The 15,083-nt window shown below is 50.9% G+C and overlaps 1 protein-coding gene across 1 annotated transcript in view; it reads right to left on the bottom strand.

The window, feature by feature from the left end:
• Positions 1-15,083, bottom strand: part of LOC129519830 (ATP-binding cassette sub-family A member 17-like) — a 67,037-nt gene that overhangs the window by 11,710 nt on the left and 40,244 nt on the right. Inside the window, exons 17-24 of the mRNA XM_055340665.1 lie at positions 13,311-13,464; positions 11,423-11,726; positions 9,167-9,440; positions 8,799-9,003; positions 8,015-8,234; positions 3,472-3,630; positions 675-857; positions 36-166 (exon numbers count right to left, since the gene is read on the bottom strand). Coding sequence (XP_055196640.1) covers positions 36-166; positions 675-857; positions 3,472-3,630; positions 8,015-8,234; positions 8,799-9,003; positions 9,167-9,440; positions 11,423-11,726; positions 13,311-13,464 — 1,630 coding nt within the window. The remainder of the gene's footprint in view (positions 1-35; positions 167-674; positions 858-3,471; positions 3,631-8,014; positions 8,235-8,798; positions 9,004-9,166; positions 9,441-11,422; positions 11,727-13,310; positions 13,465-15,083) is intronic.

Genomic DNA, 15,083 nt, shown 5'->3' with positions numbered 1-15,083 from the left:
GTGGCCTTCACTTCTCAAGGCCCTACTCACTTTACCTTTGACACTTTGTGAAGAACCAGTGGGTTTTCCTGACGCAACTTTTTCAAATACGTCGCCACCATTGTTGCCTCCTGTCCCACGTCCTGCTCTAGGGGCTCAGAAGGTGCATCGGGCGACGTTACCTGCTCTCCGGAGACGGTGCGGGGTGTGACCAGTGCTTTGTGAGGCAGGGGGCAGGGGCCAAGGGGCGCACACTGCCGCCCCTCTCTCGGGGACCCCCGGGGTGCAGCGGCCCTGGAAATGTCTCGCGGTGTTGGCTTTGGGGGAAAATGAAAAGACTTGAAGCCTGGGGATATCGAGGCAAAACAAATTAACCTCCAGAATTTCCTTGGGGGGCTTTCGCCTCTGGGAGGCGTGCAGCCTGGGAGCTGTCAGAGCAGACCCTCTGTTGGGCTCCTGGCCGAGTCAGGGGAAGAGGTGTTGTGGAAAGGGGACTGGTTTTGGGAAGTCCAAGGTCTTGTCCCTACTCAGCTGACCATGGTCACAGGGGCCCCCCGGTCCTCTTCCTCCCTGTCCCCCGGCGTGGGCCCCGGGGGTGGATTAGACGGTGTCCAGGCTCCCCCGGATGCTGACCGTCAAGGCTGCTCCCGAGCAGAGGGCCAGCCCGTCGAGCCGAGAGTTACACAACGACCCACTCACCAGTTCTCGCTTCTTGTTGCAGGTGGAAAACCTGGCTTTCAGCTCCCATAAGATGTTGGTTTCAATGAGGAAGAGGAGGATGAGGTAGACGGAGCCCAGGATGGCCAGGGCCGTCAGGTACTTCCCCATCCCAAGGGACTCCCAGGCATAGATGCTCTCCTGGACCGTGAATCCCTCTGCTAACGGGGAAGAAGCACATGTTGCCAGTCCTTGGCTGGCTTCCCAGCCTTACCTCACCTCGTGGGTCGAGTGGGTGAATTCCTACCGGGACAGACCCCCTTGAAATGACTCGTGAGTGTCATCAGTGCTGATGTCCCGGCAGGTGGTAAACGTGAACTGTATTTTGTTCTTGTTACCACCCATGTTCCCTACAAGTGATGCAGTAAAGTCAAAGCCCCCACCGTGTCCATATGACAGTTGCTCAAAATGCAAGATATTCCTATGTTTGGCTCTTTGATCATTTGTCAGCCACTGCAGCCTCAACCAACTGGTCACGTCAAAACATCCAGGAGCCTCTGATCCCCACTTTGTAATCTGATCTACCTTAACATTTCCCTTTATTTTTGTTTTAAAGATTTTTATTTATTTGACAGAGACAGAGAGTGCAAACAGGGGAGCAGGAGGCAGAGGGAGACGGAGCAGCAGCCTCCCCCGCTGAGCAGGGAGCCCAACGGCAGGACTCGATCCCAAGAGATCAAGACCTGAGCTGAAGGCAGACGAGTCACTGGCTGAGCCCTCCAGGCGCCCCCACATTTTCCCTTTAAGTAGATGTAGTAAAAAAAATTATATCATAAATACACACTCATTGGAGAAAAGGGACAAGTATGAGGGAGAAGAGAAAGGTACTCCCTGGGGTGCCTGGGTGGCTCAGTGGTTGAGCATCTGCCTTTGGCTCAGGTCATGATCCTGGGGTCCCAGGATCCAGTCCCTCATCGGACTTCCCTCAGGGAGCCTGCTTTTCCCTTTGCCTGTGTCTCTGCCTCTCTCTGTGTCTCTCGTGAATAAATAAATAAAATCTTAAAAAAAAAAAGAAAGATACTCCCCTACCCCCAGACTATTGTTACGGTTTGTGTGTAATCCTTTACCCTTCTGAGACACAAGCTTTTAAGATATAATCGGAATGATACTCTGCATTATTTTCTCCAACTCACTAGTTTCATTCAATAATATATAGCAGACGGTATCAGGACATAGAGATCACAATAATAAAGAGCTCTGGCAAAGGTAAATACACAGACAATTATAAAAGCTAGTGTTATTGTGAGTTGGGTTCACAACTCCACTTGCAGTTTTCCACATGATTGAAGAAACTGATGCATAAACACAATCATTAGTCTACATTTCTGGATAAACAATATGCAACGATTGGAGGTGCGTGGGGAAGGGACTGTATAGGAGCAGTTTCTGTGTGATTGAAGTCACGCTGATATAAATTCCAATTAGAATGTTGTAACTTGAGGGTGTTAATGCAATTCCCATGGTAACCACAAAGAAAATAGCCCAAGAATATGCACAGAAGGAGATGAGAAGGCAATTAGGAAATCTCTTATGAGGTCCCTAGAGAGGAGGAATTCACAGTCACAAGAAGTGAGGTGGTGGGTGCCAAGGCCTGGGCACGGGGAGGTGGTGTTTCATGGGGACAATTTTGGTTTTGCAGGATGAGAAAAGTTCTGGAGATGGCAGTACTGCAGTGTGAGTGTGCCCCATACCGCTGTATTGTAGACTCAAGAATGGTTAAAATGGTAAACTTCATATACATTTTAACATAATTTAAAAAATGAATACTTTAGGGGCTCCTGGGGGGTGGGGCTCAGTCAGTTGAGCATCCGACTTTTGGTTTCAGCTCAGGTCATGATCTTGGGGTTGTGGGACCAAGCCCTGCATCAGGCTCTAGGCTCAGTGAGGAGTCTGCTTGAGATTCTCTCCCTCTGTGCCTCTGCCTGCTCATTCTCTTTCTCAAAAAAAAAAAAAAAAGAAAAAGAAAAAGAAAAAAAAGAATGATTTTAAAAGGTATTGGAAAGAAATTGGAACCCTCACATGTCCCTGGCAAAGGGTAAAATGGTGCAGCCATTGTGGAAAGCAGTTTGGTGGTTTGTCGAGAAGCTAACCACAAATTTGTTCCTAGGTATATACTTGAGAAAACTGAAAACACACTCACCCAAGAGCTCGTACATGAACGTTCCCAGCAGAATTCGTAACTAAGGCAGTGGAAACAACCCATCTGTCCATCACATGATGAACAGATAAATTGTGGTCTGTCCACACGCTGGAATATGATTCAGCCATGAAAAGGGAACAAAGCTCTGACACCTGTTACCACATAGATGAACCTCAAATGCATTATTCTGAGAGCGGTCAGACACAAAGGACCACATATCATGTGCTTCCTTTGCTGTGAAACGCCCAGAACAGGCAAGTTCACAGACATAGAGAGCAGAGTTAATGGTTGCCAGGAGCCCGGGGTTGGGAGTGTGTGGGGGAAAGGCTGTGAATGGATGGTGTTCCTTTCTTGGGGTGATGGGAACATTCTGGACTTGGATCATGGTGATCCTTTTTTTTTAAAGGGTTTTATTTATTTATTCATGAGAGCCACAGAGAGAGAGGCAGAGACATAGGTGGGACTCCATCCCAGGACCCCGAGCCCACGACCTGAGCCAAAGGTAGACAAGACGCTCAACCACTGAGCCACCCAGTTGCCCCGGATCATGGCAATCCTTGTACAACCTTGTGGACGTGCCCAAACCTGCTGCATCGTATCCTGTGAAAGGGCGAATTTCCATTTGCAATACTCACAAATTTCATTACACTCATACTGGCTCAGGTTCTTGATTTTGCATAACTTCTGCATTCCGTGGTTGTAGTATAGGTTGAATAAAGCCATTCCCAAGCAGTGGCCAGGAAGCAATAGGAACGTATGGTCCAGGGAGTCTGACACTGTTGTGTAGCCAAGCTCTGTGAAGGGGGTAGAAAATACTAACTCACTTGTAGGAAGAAAGGGGCTCATCTGCTCGGCACATGTCACACTCCCAGGTTCCAGACCAGAGACCTGGCTACCCCTTGGCAATCATGCAACCTCCACACCGTAAACAGTTTTCTTTGGCAATGCTTCTTAGCCTGTCATTTCACTTCTATTGCAAGCATTCATGAAGAAGAATGCCAAAGAGCTTTGTTTGGGAAAACCAGCAAGAGCGTGGCTGCTGCATGGAGTGCATGTGCAGAAGGGGTCAGGGTCTGGTGGGCCGGCTGCAGGGTGTCCTCATACAGGAGGTAAGGACACAGTCCCCACCTTGAGAGTTTGTGGAGACAAAGCCATCATTTGCAGATGCTAGATGCTACCGTGTGCCTGGCCACAAGAATCAACCAAAGTGCTCTAAGACACTAAAGTCAGTATATTGGCTGGTCGTGAACTAAATACACAGAAACTGGGGCCTCTTAGAGGTTAAGAGAAGCCAATTTTTAGATTCGTGTTATATTACAAGGTGAAGAAATGCCAAACAAGGGTATGAAGAAATTGAAGCATATATATTTAAAATAAATGTTTATTCACAACAAATAAACACAAGTGCTCTGCAAAAGAAAATTCTGCCGATAAGCTGATCACAAGAGGATGAACTCATCGTGTGCAACATGGGGCACAGGCCAGTGACAGACCCATGTGTCTAGCTCGCTGACATCCCGGAGCCTCAGCCACGGCACGGGCTGCTGTCTGCGTCCTTCACACGTCCCAGCGCATCCTCACCTACAGAAAGGAGAAACTGAGGCATGGGGATTGGAACTCTAACTTGGGACGTTGTGACAACTCACACGGCTGTCTCCGAAGCCATGGGTAATTCAGGGGAGGGAGCCCGTGGACACATGACTCACAGGTCCCACGGGAAGAGGCTGAACCACTTAGACAAGAGGAACTCTGCTCTCAGGACTTGGATGTAGATTCTTGCCAGCAGGGCCCCTGTGGTTTCTGAGGGGTTGAACTTGGGATATGAGGTCTCCTGGGCCAGGACTCCAAACGGTGGCTGCAGAGACTCGGCGCACCTAGGGGGCACGAAGCAGTTTGGGCGGCACTCCACACGCTCGCTGAGATGCATGCCCCCAGGCCCGAGGGCCATGGCCCTGGTGACCAGGCCTTGCGCCGTGCCCGGGACCGCAGGAAGGCGGCAGATCCGACTGGGAAGGAGGCACAGTGGGTTGTGCCCCACTGATTTGCTCTCTGTAGAATTCTAAATTTGGAAATCTAGTCTGGAGGCTGAGGAGGAGGGGACAGGGGACAGATACCCGCCAGCACAGCAGCCTTGCCGCTCCTCCGTGGGGTGGAGGGAAAGGCTGAGTAGACGGCATTCGCGAGCCGGGCCTAGGACCGAGCGGTCAGCCTGGCGGGGTCCCCGGACCCTTCCCCCTAGCTTCCCCAAACCAGAATCGGAGAGCATGTCCACAAGCTGTACATCCAGATATTTATGGCTCCTTCTTTCTCTCTGGATCCTACATCCTACCCCAAAACTGCCCAAAGGCCAGGAAGAGGGCATGAGCCCGGGCGGGACCTGCTCCTCTCTGGCCCCAGCTTGCTTTGTTGCTCTGCTCCTTCCCTTCACTGGCCCACGACTTTCCGTTGACGTTCCAAGGAGGAGACGCAGTGGGTCCAGTTTCCCTTGGCGCGGCTGAACTTGCCTTGGTTCTGTCCTTGCGCAAGACTGGCCGCGGAATTGCGCCTTGGACTTGGCCTCTGGGAAGCGTCTGGATTTAAGGCCTGGATCTTCTCCCTTCAGCTTCAGACGTCCGACGGATGCCTTCAGTCTTGAGTTGGTCTGTTTGCAACTCTGGGAGATCTTCTTGTTGGGTTCAAGTCCACGTTCTCTTTGGGCAGCGCTTGTCAGTGGAGGGGCCACCGTCCTGGACCCTCTCCCCACACCTGCTCCTGGATCCTCTCCCTGCACCTGGGCCTGGGCCCTCTCTCCACACCAGCACCTGGGCCTGGGCCTGGCCCTCTCCCCACACCTGCACCTGCACCTGGACCCTCTCCCCACACCTGCACTTGGGCCTGGCCCCTCTCCCTGCATCTGCCTTAGCCCTTCCTGTCTTTCTGCTCCACCTTCTGGGAGGTCTACGGGCTCATCTTCCAACCCTTCTGCTAAGTGGTTATATCAGCAGTCAGCTCTTTCTTGCTCTCAGTTTTTTTTTCCTTGTAGAATTCTCTGGTTTCATAGATGCTGTCTTTTCCAAAATGGTTGTTTTGTGTCCTGCATTTCCCTGTGTTTCATTTTTGGTGGTGTGCTGTGCTGTCTCTTCCGTGGCTGCTGTCCTCAAGTGTTCAGTGGGGCCCCTGCCTGCCTATCCACAGAAACAAAAGAGGCACTGGGAGGCGACTGCTAACTTTGTGTAGGGGCAGGTAACATTTGGGACAAGCAGGCCGGGGAGCAGTTGGAATGTGCAGGTATCTGCTCACAGCAGCTTCAGTTCATCAAGAGGACGGGTCTCTGCCTCCTGGCAAGCCTGCCCGTGCATTCTGTGTTTCCTGATGGGGACATGGGGACAGGAACAGGCACAGACTGTTTTCAGCCTCACCTTCCCAAGCTTCTGGGTCCCAAGTGTCTCCAGGATTCACTGGCGCTAAATTAGGTCCGTGCTCAGCCATTTCCCCCTCCAAATGCACTTCAGATGCCTCTTCATCAGGAATTCATACACTTTTATTTCCTTTTCTATCATTTTAGTAGAGTCTTAGAAAAAAGGGAGCACCGATTTAGCTTTATATCCTTGACTCTGTACTGCCATGGTGATAGCATCCTGATGAGGCCCTAGTGCAAGTGCTTAGGGGCCAAAGTGTCCTATCGGTGTCCTTTCTCAGGGGGTAGGAATGGAGTGCACAAAGGAACCGGCACGCTTTCCCCCAGACCAGAGCTCCTTGCCTCATCCCAGTCTCCTTCTCTATGACTTTTAAGGGAGATGGTGCCAGGCGGGAGAAGGGTCTAGGCGGGAGAAGGGTCTCGGTCCTTGTTGCTGCCTAGGAGGGGACAGAAGAAATGGGTCCCAGAAAGGTCTTAGGACCCAGAGATCATGTCCACAGACCCATGCTCCCTGGCTTGGTCATTCTCTCCGAAGGCTCTGTCCCTGTCAGGACCCCTCAGGGTCTCTCTGGGGTGGGGTTGGTGGCAGAGGAGAAGAGAAAGGGAGGAATCCTTAGGTACTTTCTGGAGACTAGGGCAGCGCTGCTCAGAGCAATTCCTTGGATTGCCCACATTGGGATCAACGGGGGTGTGTCTTGAAATGCTGACCCATGAATCTCAGATGCTCGGTGCAGCCGAGGACTGCAGGGTTGGGGTTCTCTTAGGATGTGCTTTTGCTAACCCCTTCCCTCATCTGCAGCACGCTGTTGTTCTGTTCCACTCAAAGTCAAGATGGTGTTGCTTTTCTGATCTGCTCAGATGAAGATAATCCCAATCCCCAAACTTCCCAGGTGGTATGCATGGGAACTAGCAAGGGTGCCATGCAATGCGGCCCGTTAGACCAGTAAAGCATGCACTGTCAAGGTGGCTAAGAATCCATGCATGGCTAGTCTTCTAAGAGACAGAATGGCTCCAATAGATGAAGGCAGAGGGAGCTATTCACATATTCTTAGGTAGAGACACCACCAACAAAAACCCAAAAGTCAATTTCAAGGAGGTGGTCATCACCCAAGTAAATGGGGAAGAGAATCACGGAGCTGGATCCAACCCAGATGCCGAGAGAAGATGCAGCCCACACGGGAAGATGTCAGTGTGAAGGTGTACGGTATGAATGACAGCTCGCTCTCCCGTTACTTTGACCTGAACTGCACACTCCCTCACAGCCCTCCCCCAACCTTGGCTTATTGATCCACTTAATACCTTTTTTTAAATTGAGGAATAATGTATTTCAATGAGATGCAAGTGGACAATTTAATGATTTTTGACAAATATTGATGCCCACGTGACCAACACCTCACTCAAGATGCAGAGTATTTCCAGGAGGTTCCTGGGGAGGTATGTCTCTGTTTTGTCAACTCCCCTCCCCCAAACTCTGAGGCCACTGCTTTCCTGACTCTGTCGCCAGGATTTGTCAGGTCAGTGGGGTCAGATATCATTCACACTGCCGCATGTGTGCACCAGGCACTTTGCTCCCTTTCTGTTGCTGAACATAATCCACTGGATGAACATAACCACCACATCTCTCCACTCTCCTAAAGATGTGTGTTTTGGGACATGGTTTGGGGCTCTTCAGAAGACAACTTTTGGGAACAGCCTGATTCTCGGGGGGACATCTTCTGTGGCTGTGAGTGGAAGAATGAACCCCCTGCGTGTTATATAGATATGACAGTCCTCGTCCTCACCTTTTTCACTTGTGACTGAGACGAGAATAAAGGGGCCAATGCTCAAGAAGGTGAGTATGATGATGAGCTTGATGAAAGCACTACCTTCGTACTGAAAGCAGAAGCTGGTCAGGTAGATGAAGGGGATGCTGGCCCAGCTGTAGAGCATTAGCACCAAGATAACGGCCGGGATATTGTCCTTGTGTGTAAAGGCCTCTTCCTTGTAGTGCAGAAACACCACCTTGGGGAAGAGGGGAGAATTAGGAAAAGTCACTAAGACTTGATCCTGAGGACTAGAGGAAGGATACGATGGTCCCAACTTTAAAAGCTAAGATGTTAGTGGTACTGCACTGGTGTGGACTTGTCCAACCGCGCAGACAGCTGGCTCTGCCCCTAGACGTCAGCAGCACGAGGTCAGGGGCACAGTGATGGTTACAAAACATAAGCAGAGCAGAGGGGGGATGTGATGCCTCCCGCACAGAGCGCAAGGGGATCCGCAAGCTGCGCAACGCAGTCACAATCCACCCTTCGGTGCTCTGGTGAGCTGTCTCTGGGCTACGAGCTACACACCCCGGATGCACTGCCTCTGACTAGCAGGTGGCAGCGGTCACGGGGATGCCGCAGATTGGAGACCGTAGAACAGGCCCCTCTGCCCCTCACGATGTTTTGACCTGTTTCTGAGTGTCAGCGACGGACAGAGTCACAACCCTGGGGGAGCGGCCAGCTCAGGGGCTCTTCGCAGGGCCCCTAAAGGCAAGCCCCCCATGACGCCCAGGGGAGGGTCCCAGCACCACGCAGCCCTCACCAGCAGCAGCAGACTGGGGACGAGGGAGGTGATGAGGTCCCACAGCAGAGCGGAGAGCCAGAACGTGGCCACATAGACACCGCTGGTGAGCTGGATGTGCTTGGCCCTCGTGGCTCTCTCTTTGACTGTCAGGATGGAAAAGGAGCTGGACAGGAAAGCTATTCCAAAAAGCAAGTGGATGACAAGATAGTGTCCTTTGGGGCCCCTGCGGCAGGACATGGAGAGAGAGGAAGCCGTTTAAGTGGGACTCGCAGGAGCCACCTCTACAAGAACGGTTCGTCATGCTCCTCTTGGAGCAAAGAAGAAACAGGTGGCAAGAGACTCCATGGGGTGGGGAGGCTTTACTGGGGGGCGGCGGTGGCACGTACTGGTACAAGATATCCTCCAGGGCCTCCACGGCCGACTGAGGTTGAGGGTGGTTGACGGCAGTGATTGAAGCCCGGGCTCCTGAGAGCAGCTTGAAGAGGACGTTGTCCACCAGCGCCAGCGCCACGGCAGGGGAGTGGTAGGCCTGGTTGTTGAACAACGCCGTCACCGTCGTGCGGTTCCCCGAGTCCTCAAAGGAAGCGGCCACGATGTATCTGTTATTGAAGCTCTCGGGCTCCTCCTCTGCCCTTTTCAGGAGGAGGTCCTCCACCAAGGCTGCGGGACAGCAGAGCGAGCCAGAGCTCCCACCCGTCCCTCGTCCCTGGGCCTCTCCTCGCCCACCCACCCCCACCTGAGGGGGGGCTCCCCCGGACACGGCTGCCACCCTGATCCCGGTGACCCCTGCGCCTGCAGGGCCGCCTCCTGCCCGGGCGCTCCACTCTGGGGGCCTCTACAAAACCCTTTGGTCGACAGAAGCAGTGGCGGGGGCGAGGTCTAGGCATCTTTCCAGCTGTCTGTTCTCTGCCACCCCCGGGGCCTTTGTCCGGCCCGGGCGCCACCACCCTTGCCTGGGCTGCGTGGACGACACACGTGGTCACGGTGCCTCAGTGACCCCTCACTGGCACCGGCACCTGAGCGCCCCATCACAATCCAAGCTCTGCTCTCATCCTCAGTTCTTGCCTCTCCTAAGGACCCCCTGTTCTCGTGCTTATAGATGCTGTCCTGTGGTTCGGGGCGTGCTCCGCTTCTCTTCTCCGACCGAGAGTCCAGTCTGTCCCTGCGCACACCTCGGGCTCTCACCTGCAGCCACTCGGCTCCCCTCCAGGCCGAGCTATGCCCCTGCGCTCCCACAGCACTCTCATTGTACCCACTGTCACTTTGCGCTGCAAATGTCCCCCTTTCTCCTCTGACTTCTAGGCGAGGGGCTCACTACGGGCCGACCGGTAGTAACCCTGTTGGTCACTGTGCTCTCAGCACACAGCACCACAGAAATACATGACCCACCTAGAACTCCGGGATCTTTAGTGCGAGAAGGGACCTGCTATCATGGCGACCGTGGTAACCACGCAGCTGGCGGGACCCCACTGCAGGTCCAGCGTGTAGACCCTTGGCAGCACTCATGGAGGAGGCAAGGATTATCCTGCTCCCCATTTTGCCACACCACATTCTGCATTTGATCTCTTTATCTTAAAAAGTAGATACTTGGGGCAGCTGGGTGGCTCAGTCGGTTAAGCACCCGCCTCCGGCTCAGGTCATGATCCCAGGGTCTTGGGATGGAGCCCTGCATCTCCTTCTCCCTCTGCCTGCTGTTCCCTCTGCTTGTGTGCTCTCTCTCTCTGTCTCTGTCATATAAATGAGTACAATCTTTTAAAAAATACTTTAAAACTTCATTTTTAGTCAAAATAACACATGAAATATAAATTTTAAAACCAAATAATCATACAAGACTCACAGTGCCCTCTGAGTGAGTGAGGGGCAGTGCCCTGGCATGCCCCTCGCTGTCCACAGTGTCTGCTCAATGGGGACAGCCACTCTCAAACTGTCCAGCTGGCATTTCTCCAATTGCTAAGTAGCACATTTACCTATTGGTGTCCTGTTATGGAAGCAAGGACTTTCGTCTCCCCTCCCCTATGCTACATCATAAAGTTGGTTAAATCAGTTCACAGCTGAACCAAGTGATATGTTTCCTTTTTTGTACAACCTCCCCCTGCCCCAGAGTTAATGTCCTTCCTTTTCTTCCTTTTTTTTAGAGATTTATTTCTTTTTAGAGAGAGAGAGAGAAAACAGGAGCATGCACGTGCGCCAGGGGAGAGGCAGAGGGAGAGAGAGAATCTCCAGCAGACTCCTTGCCCAGCGTGAAGCCTGAATCAGGCCTTGAGCTCACGACCCTGAGATCATGACCTGAGCTGAACTCAAGAGTCAGATGATCAACCTACTGGGCCACCCAGGTGCCTCATGTCCTTTCTTTTCATGTTTGTGTAGCATTCTCTACCTCTGTCACCGAACTCACACCACAGACATGTAAATCTCTTGGGACACGTCAAACACATCAGATAATCTATGGATTTTGTTTTGGGACCTGCCGCTGTCCCCAGAAAGACACAGCCTGGTTTCATTTCTAGGCATCCTCCCTTCCCTGTCATCTGGGGGGTTAAAGACATTTTTCTGACACTTCCAGTGGGCAGTTCATCTAACTTCAGGGAGCACCATGTGGCCCCAAAGGACGGGGGCCCTGCCCCGCTGAGCCTCAGACTTACTTGGAGTCTCCAGAGGGATCTGCTCCTCCGCCACGAGCATGTCTGTAAAATATTCCGAAAGCTGAGGATTCAGCCTGGAATTGGGGGAGATATAGAATGGGACGATGGTTTGACCGTATGTTTTTAGGGTCAATTCCAGTGGGACATCATCCAGACGCGTTTCCAAGTTGAGGAAGGCAAGGCTGAAGACGGTGATCGCCAGAGGCACCAGGACCTGCACCGTTAGCATCATCATCCAGTTGCGCCAAGAGTACGTGATCTTTTTCAGAAGCATGGCATAGAACTGTTGGCAGATGAGGCTGAGCTGGAGAGAAGAGGAGCACCCCATTAGTGTGGCCATGGAGAGGAGCTGCTGGCCGGCTGCACGGCCCCTGGCCCACACCCAGCTGCCCTCTCTCATAGGGGGGCTAACATTTGGATTACGTTCAGAATTTGCCACAAGTTAAAATTCTTTTCACCTAGTGACTCGACTGACAATGGCAGAAAAAGAAGTCATACATTGGAAAGATCTAGAAGAGTTGCCTACACAGATAGCAAACGTAAGTATGATACAACTTTTTTCCTATACCTACCAGGTTATCAGAGATCTTAAGTTGGTGAGACTATGGGGAAAATACCACTGGGGGAGTTTTAATTTAGTACATTTTTTTTCAGAAAACACATTAGCTAGAGGAATCCGATTGAATTTAATGTTCATATAGTCTTTTAACTCAGAATTCCACTTGTGGTGACGTATCCTACAGGAGTGCCAGTGTAAGAACGCAGGACCCGGGCACGGATGGTAAATGTGAAGCGTGTGGTCCTGAAGACCAAGATACACAGGTGGGCCTGGGGTGGGAGACCCTGAGGGTCAGCACCGTGGGCTCCCACTCTGCTTCTCATCAGTGCTGCCAGAGCCTGGGTAGGGAAGAGGCCGGGACTCGTCTACCCAAAGCCTTTGTGGGAAGAAGCGAGGTGGTCTGGTTTGACTCAGGCGCTCCTAAATTCCCGGCCCCAAATACCGACAAATCCCTGAAAGTCTCTACCAAGCAACCCTGAAATTTCCCACACTGGACATGGTGGAGGCCACAGTCACTGGAAGTATTCCTCAGGAGGCACTGCTTGCACCTTGTCGGAAGTGGTATCCTGAGAAATACTTCCTGGGAAGTCTCCAGAAGCAAAGCTTGGCCGAGTGGAGCCCAGATGGACCTCTTACTGGAGGCTGGAGAGCAGCTTACTGGAGGTGGCTGGTGGAGATGACCCCGAGACCCTTTCCAGCTCAGGGGCTCCATGGATGACAGCTTCCTCTTTCTTATGCAGTTCAACATAATGATACAATGGAACCAATCTCTTCCCTAACCCATGGAAACCAGTGTCACTATTTTACAGTCACACCTTGTGGATGCCCGAATCAAGACCACTTTGCAAGATGCACATCAATGTTCTTTTTTTTTCAACAATAAAAGAACATTATAGGTTACCCATATATTTCATAAGGATGTTTAAAAAAATCCTCAACTCCAGGTGATGTAATGTGTGATCTGTTTCACAGCAAAAGATGAAAAAGTAAGATTAAACATGCTTTTGTGGCCAGTAGGCTCAGTACTTTTATTCTTTCTTCTTGGTAAGAGGAAGGACCAAGACCTTTCCTGTAACCTCTACTGTGATCTTTTCTGATACTTCGCCCATTGGGTTAATCCTGGTCAGGAAACCCTAGCGTGTTGCCTTTGAACTAGAGCCGAGAATCTGGCATTGCTGAAACCTAGCAGGGCCTGCCTTTCTTTTATGCTAAAAATCTGCACATTTTTTCTCAGGCCTGTGAGAGGTTGACCTGCATTTCTTGAATAGCGTGATTCTAAGAATTGCACCAAAATCTGCCCTCTTGCTTGCATTTGAAATACTTGCTCACCCCCGTGTTCATATGGATTGGCAGGCCAGACCGTAATGAGAAGATCCTGGAGTGAATGCGTTTAATCCTGCTGATAGGGATTCTCAGTTGGGACTGCATCAAGGAGGTCTTGAGGGCTTGGATATCTGTGCTGGTGTCTGACAACTTGTTCACCCTAAACCGAAGCCAAAACAAAGAGAAATGCAAATTTACAAATTCACAACTCACTTGGGTTTGTTTGGATTTAAAGAGTCTTCAACAGGCCCTGAGTAAATATTGAATTAACCGAATATTGAATTAACTAATGACCAAGGGCTTATCCAAACAACTGAGGCGAAGTTAGCATGAATAGATTCAATTATTTTCCTTGAAAGATGCCATATGCAAATTAAAACAGAAATGAAATATCACTTAATATCTATCTTATGAGCAAAATCATCCATTATAGCGTGCGGCACTGCTGACCCTCTAGGCCAGGGCTGGGTGAACTGCAGCCCGGGCCAAATCTAGCCAAGGCCTTGTTTTTCTGTTTGGCTCTGAGCTCAGAATGGATTTTTGTAAATGGTTACTGGTTAGATGGTTATCTAATTACCTACATATTCTCCTTGATTATGCCCCTGAGTCTACATAGCCTAGAATGCTTACTTTCTGGCCTTGGGAGAAAAAGTTGGCCGAACCCTGCTCTAGGCGAAAAGACGCTTTCATTGCTGGCAGCAGACTGTTAAGAAGGCAAGATATATATTTTTGTTCACAGTCTTTGGGTCAATTATTCTACTCCTGGGAATTTGCCACAACAGAATAACCCAAAATAGCCCCAGACGGAAATGGCTCATTTTCCATCCAGTACAGTTGGGTAAAATACCCTGTGCGTGTTCCCTACTGCTGTGGCACAGATTACTCCCAAATATAGCAGCTTGAAACAACCGTAAGGGTTTATTCTCTGTGTGTCAGGAATTCAGGAGCATCTGGCGGGTGGTGAGGCACAGCAGGCCTGGCCAGAGCTGCAGTGGCCCGAAGGCAGGGCTGGGGCACGAGATTCCACTTCCGAGATGGTGCCCTCACCTGGCCGGTGCACAGCTAGCTCTCCCAGGGTAGTTGTGACGAGAATGTTGGTTTTAATTAACGGGGATGATCAAGGTAAAGGTGAGATAGCAAAGACGTGTGTCAGAGCGTCACACGTTCATCCCTGAGGTGAGCAACACTGTCGTTGAGTTGAATGATACTTTTTTTTTTTCTCTCTAAATACTTGAAGGAGGGTAGCCTGGGTGGCTCAGCGGTTTAGCGCCGCCTTCGGCCCAGGGCCTGATCCTGGAGACCCCAGATCGAGTCCCGTGTCAGGCTCCCTGCATGGAGCCTGCTTCTCCCTCTGCCTGTGTCTCTGCCTCTCTCTCTCTCTCTCTCTCTCTCTCTCTCTCTCTCTGTGTGTCTCTCATTAGTAAATAAGTAAAATCTTAAAAAAAAATACTGGAAGGATATTGCCTCAAGTTTTTGTGCTCTCCTTAACAAAATGACTCCAGATATAAGACACTTTTATTTTATTTTATTTTTTAAAAATTTTTTAAATTTATTTATGATAGTCACACAGAGAGAAAGAGAGAGAGGCAGAGACACAGGCAGAGGGAGAAGCAGGCTCCATGCACCGGGAGCCCAACGTGGGATTCGATCCCGGGTCTCCAGGATTGCGCCCCGGGCCAAAGGCAGGTGCCAAACCGCTGCGCCACCCAGGGATCCCCAGATATAAGACACTTTTAAACTTAATTTGCATTATTTTTTTAAAGGTTTATTTATTTATTC

The sequence above is a fragment of the Nyctereutes procyonoides genome, unplaced genomic scaffold (genome assembly GCF_905146905.1).
Source record: "Nyctereutes procyonoides isolate TBG_1078 unplaced genomic scaffold, NYPRO_anot_genome, whole genome shotgun sequence".
Classification (NCBI taxonomy): Eukaryota; Metazoa; Chordata; class Mammalia; order Carnivora; family Canidae; genus Nyctereutes; species Nyctereutes procyonoides.
This window is presented reverse-complemented; position numbering and strand designations above follow the sequence as displayed.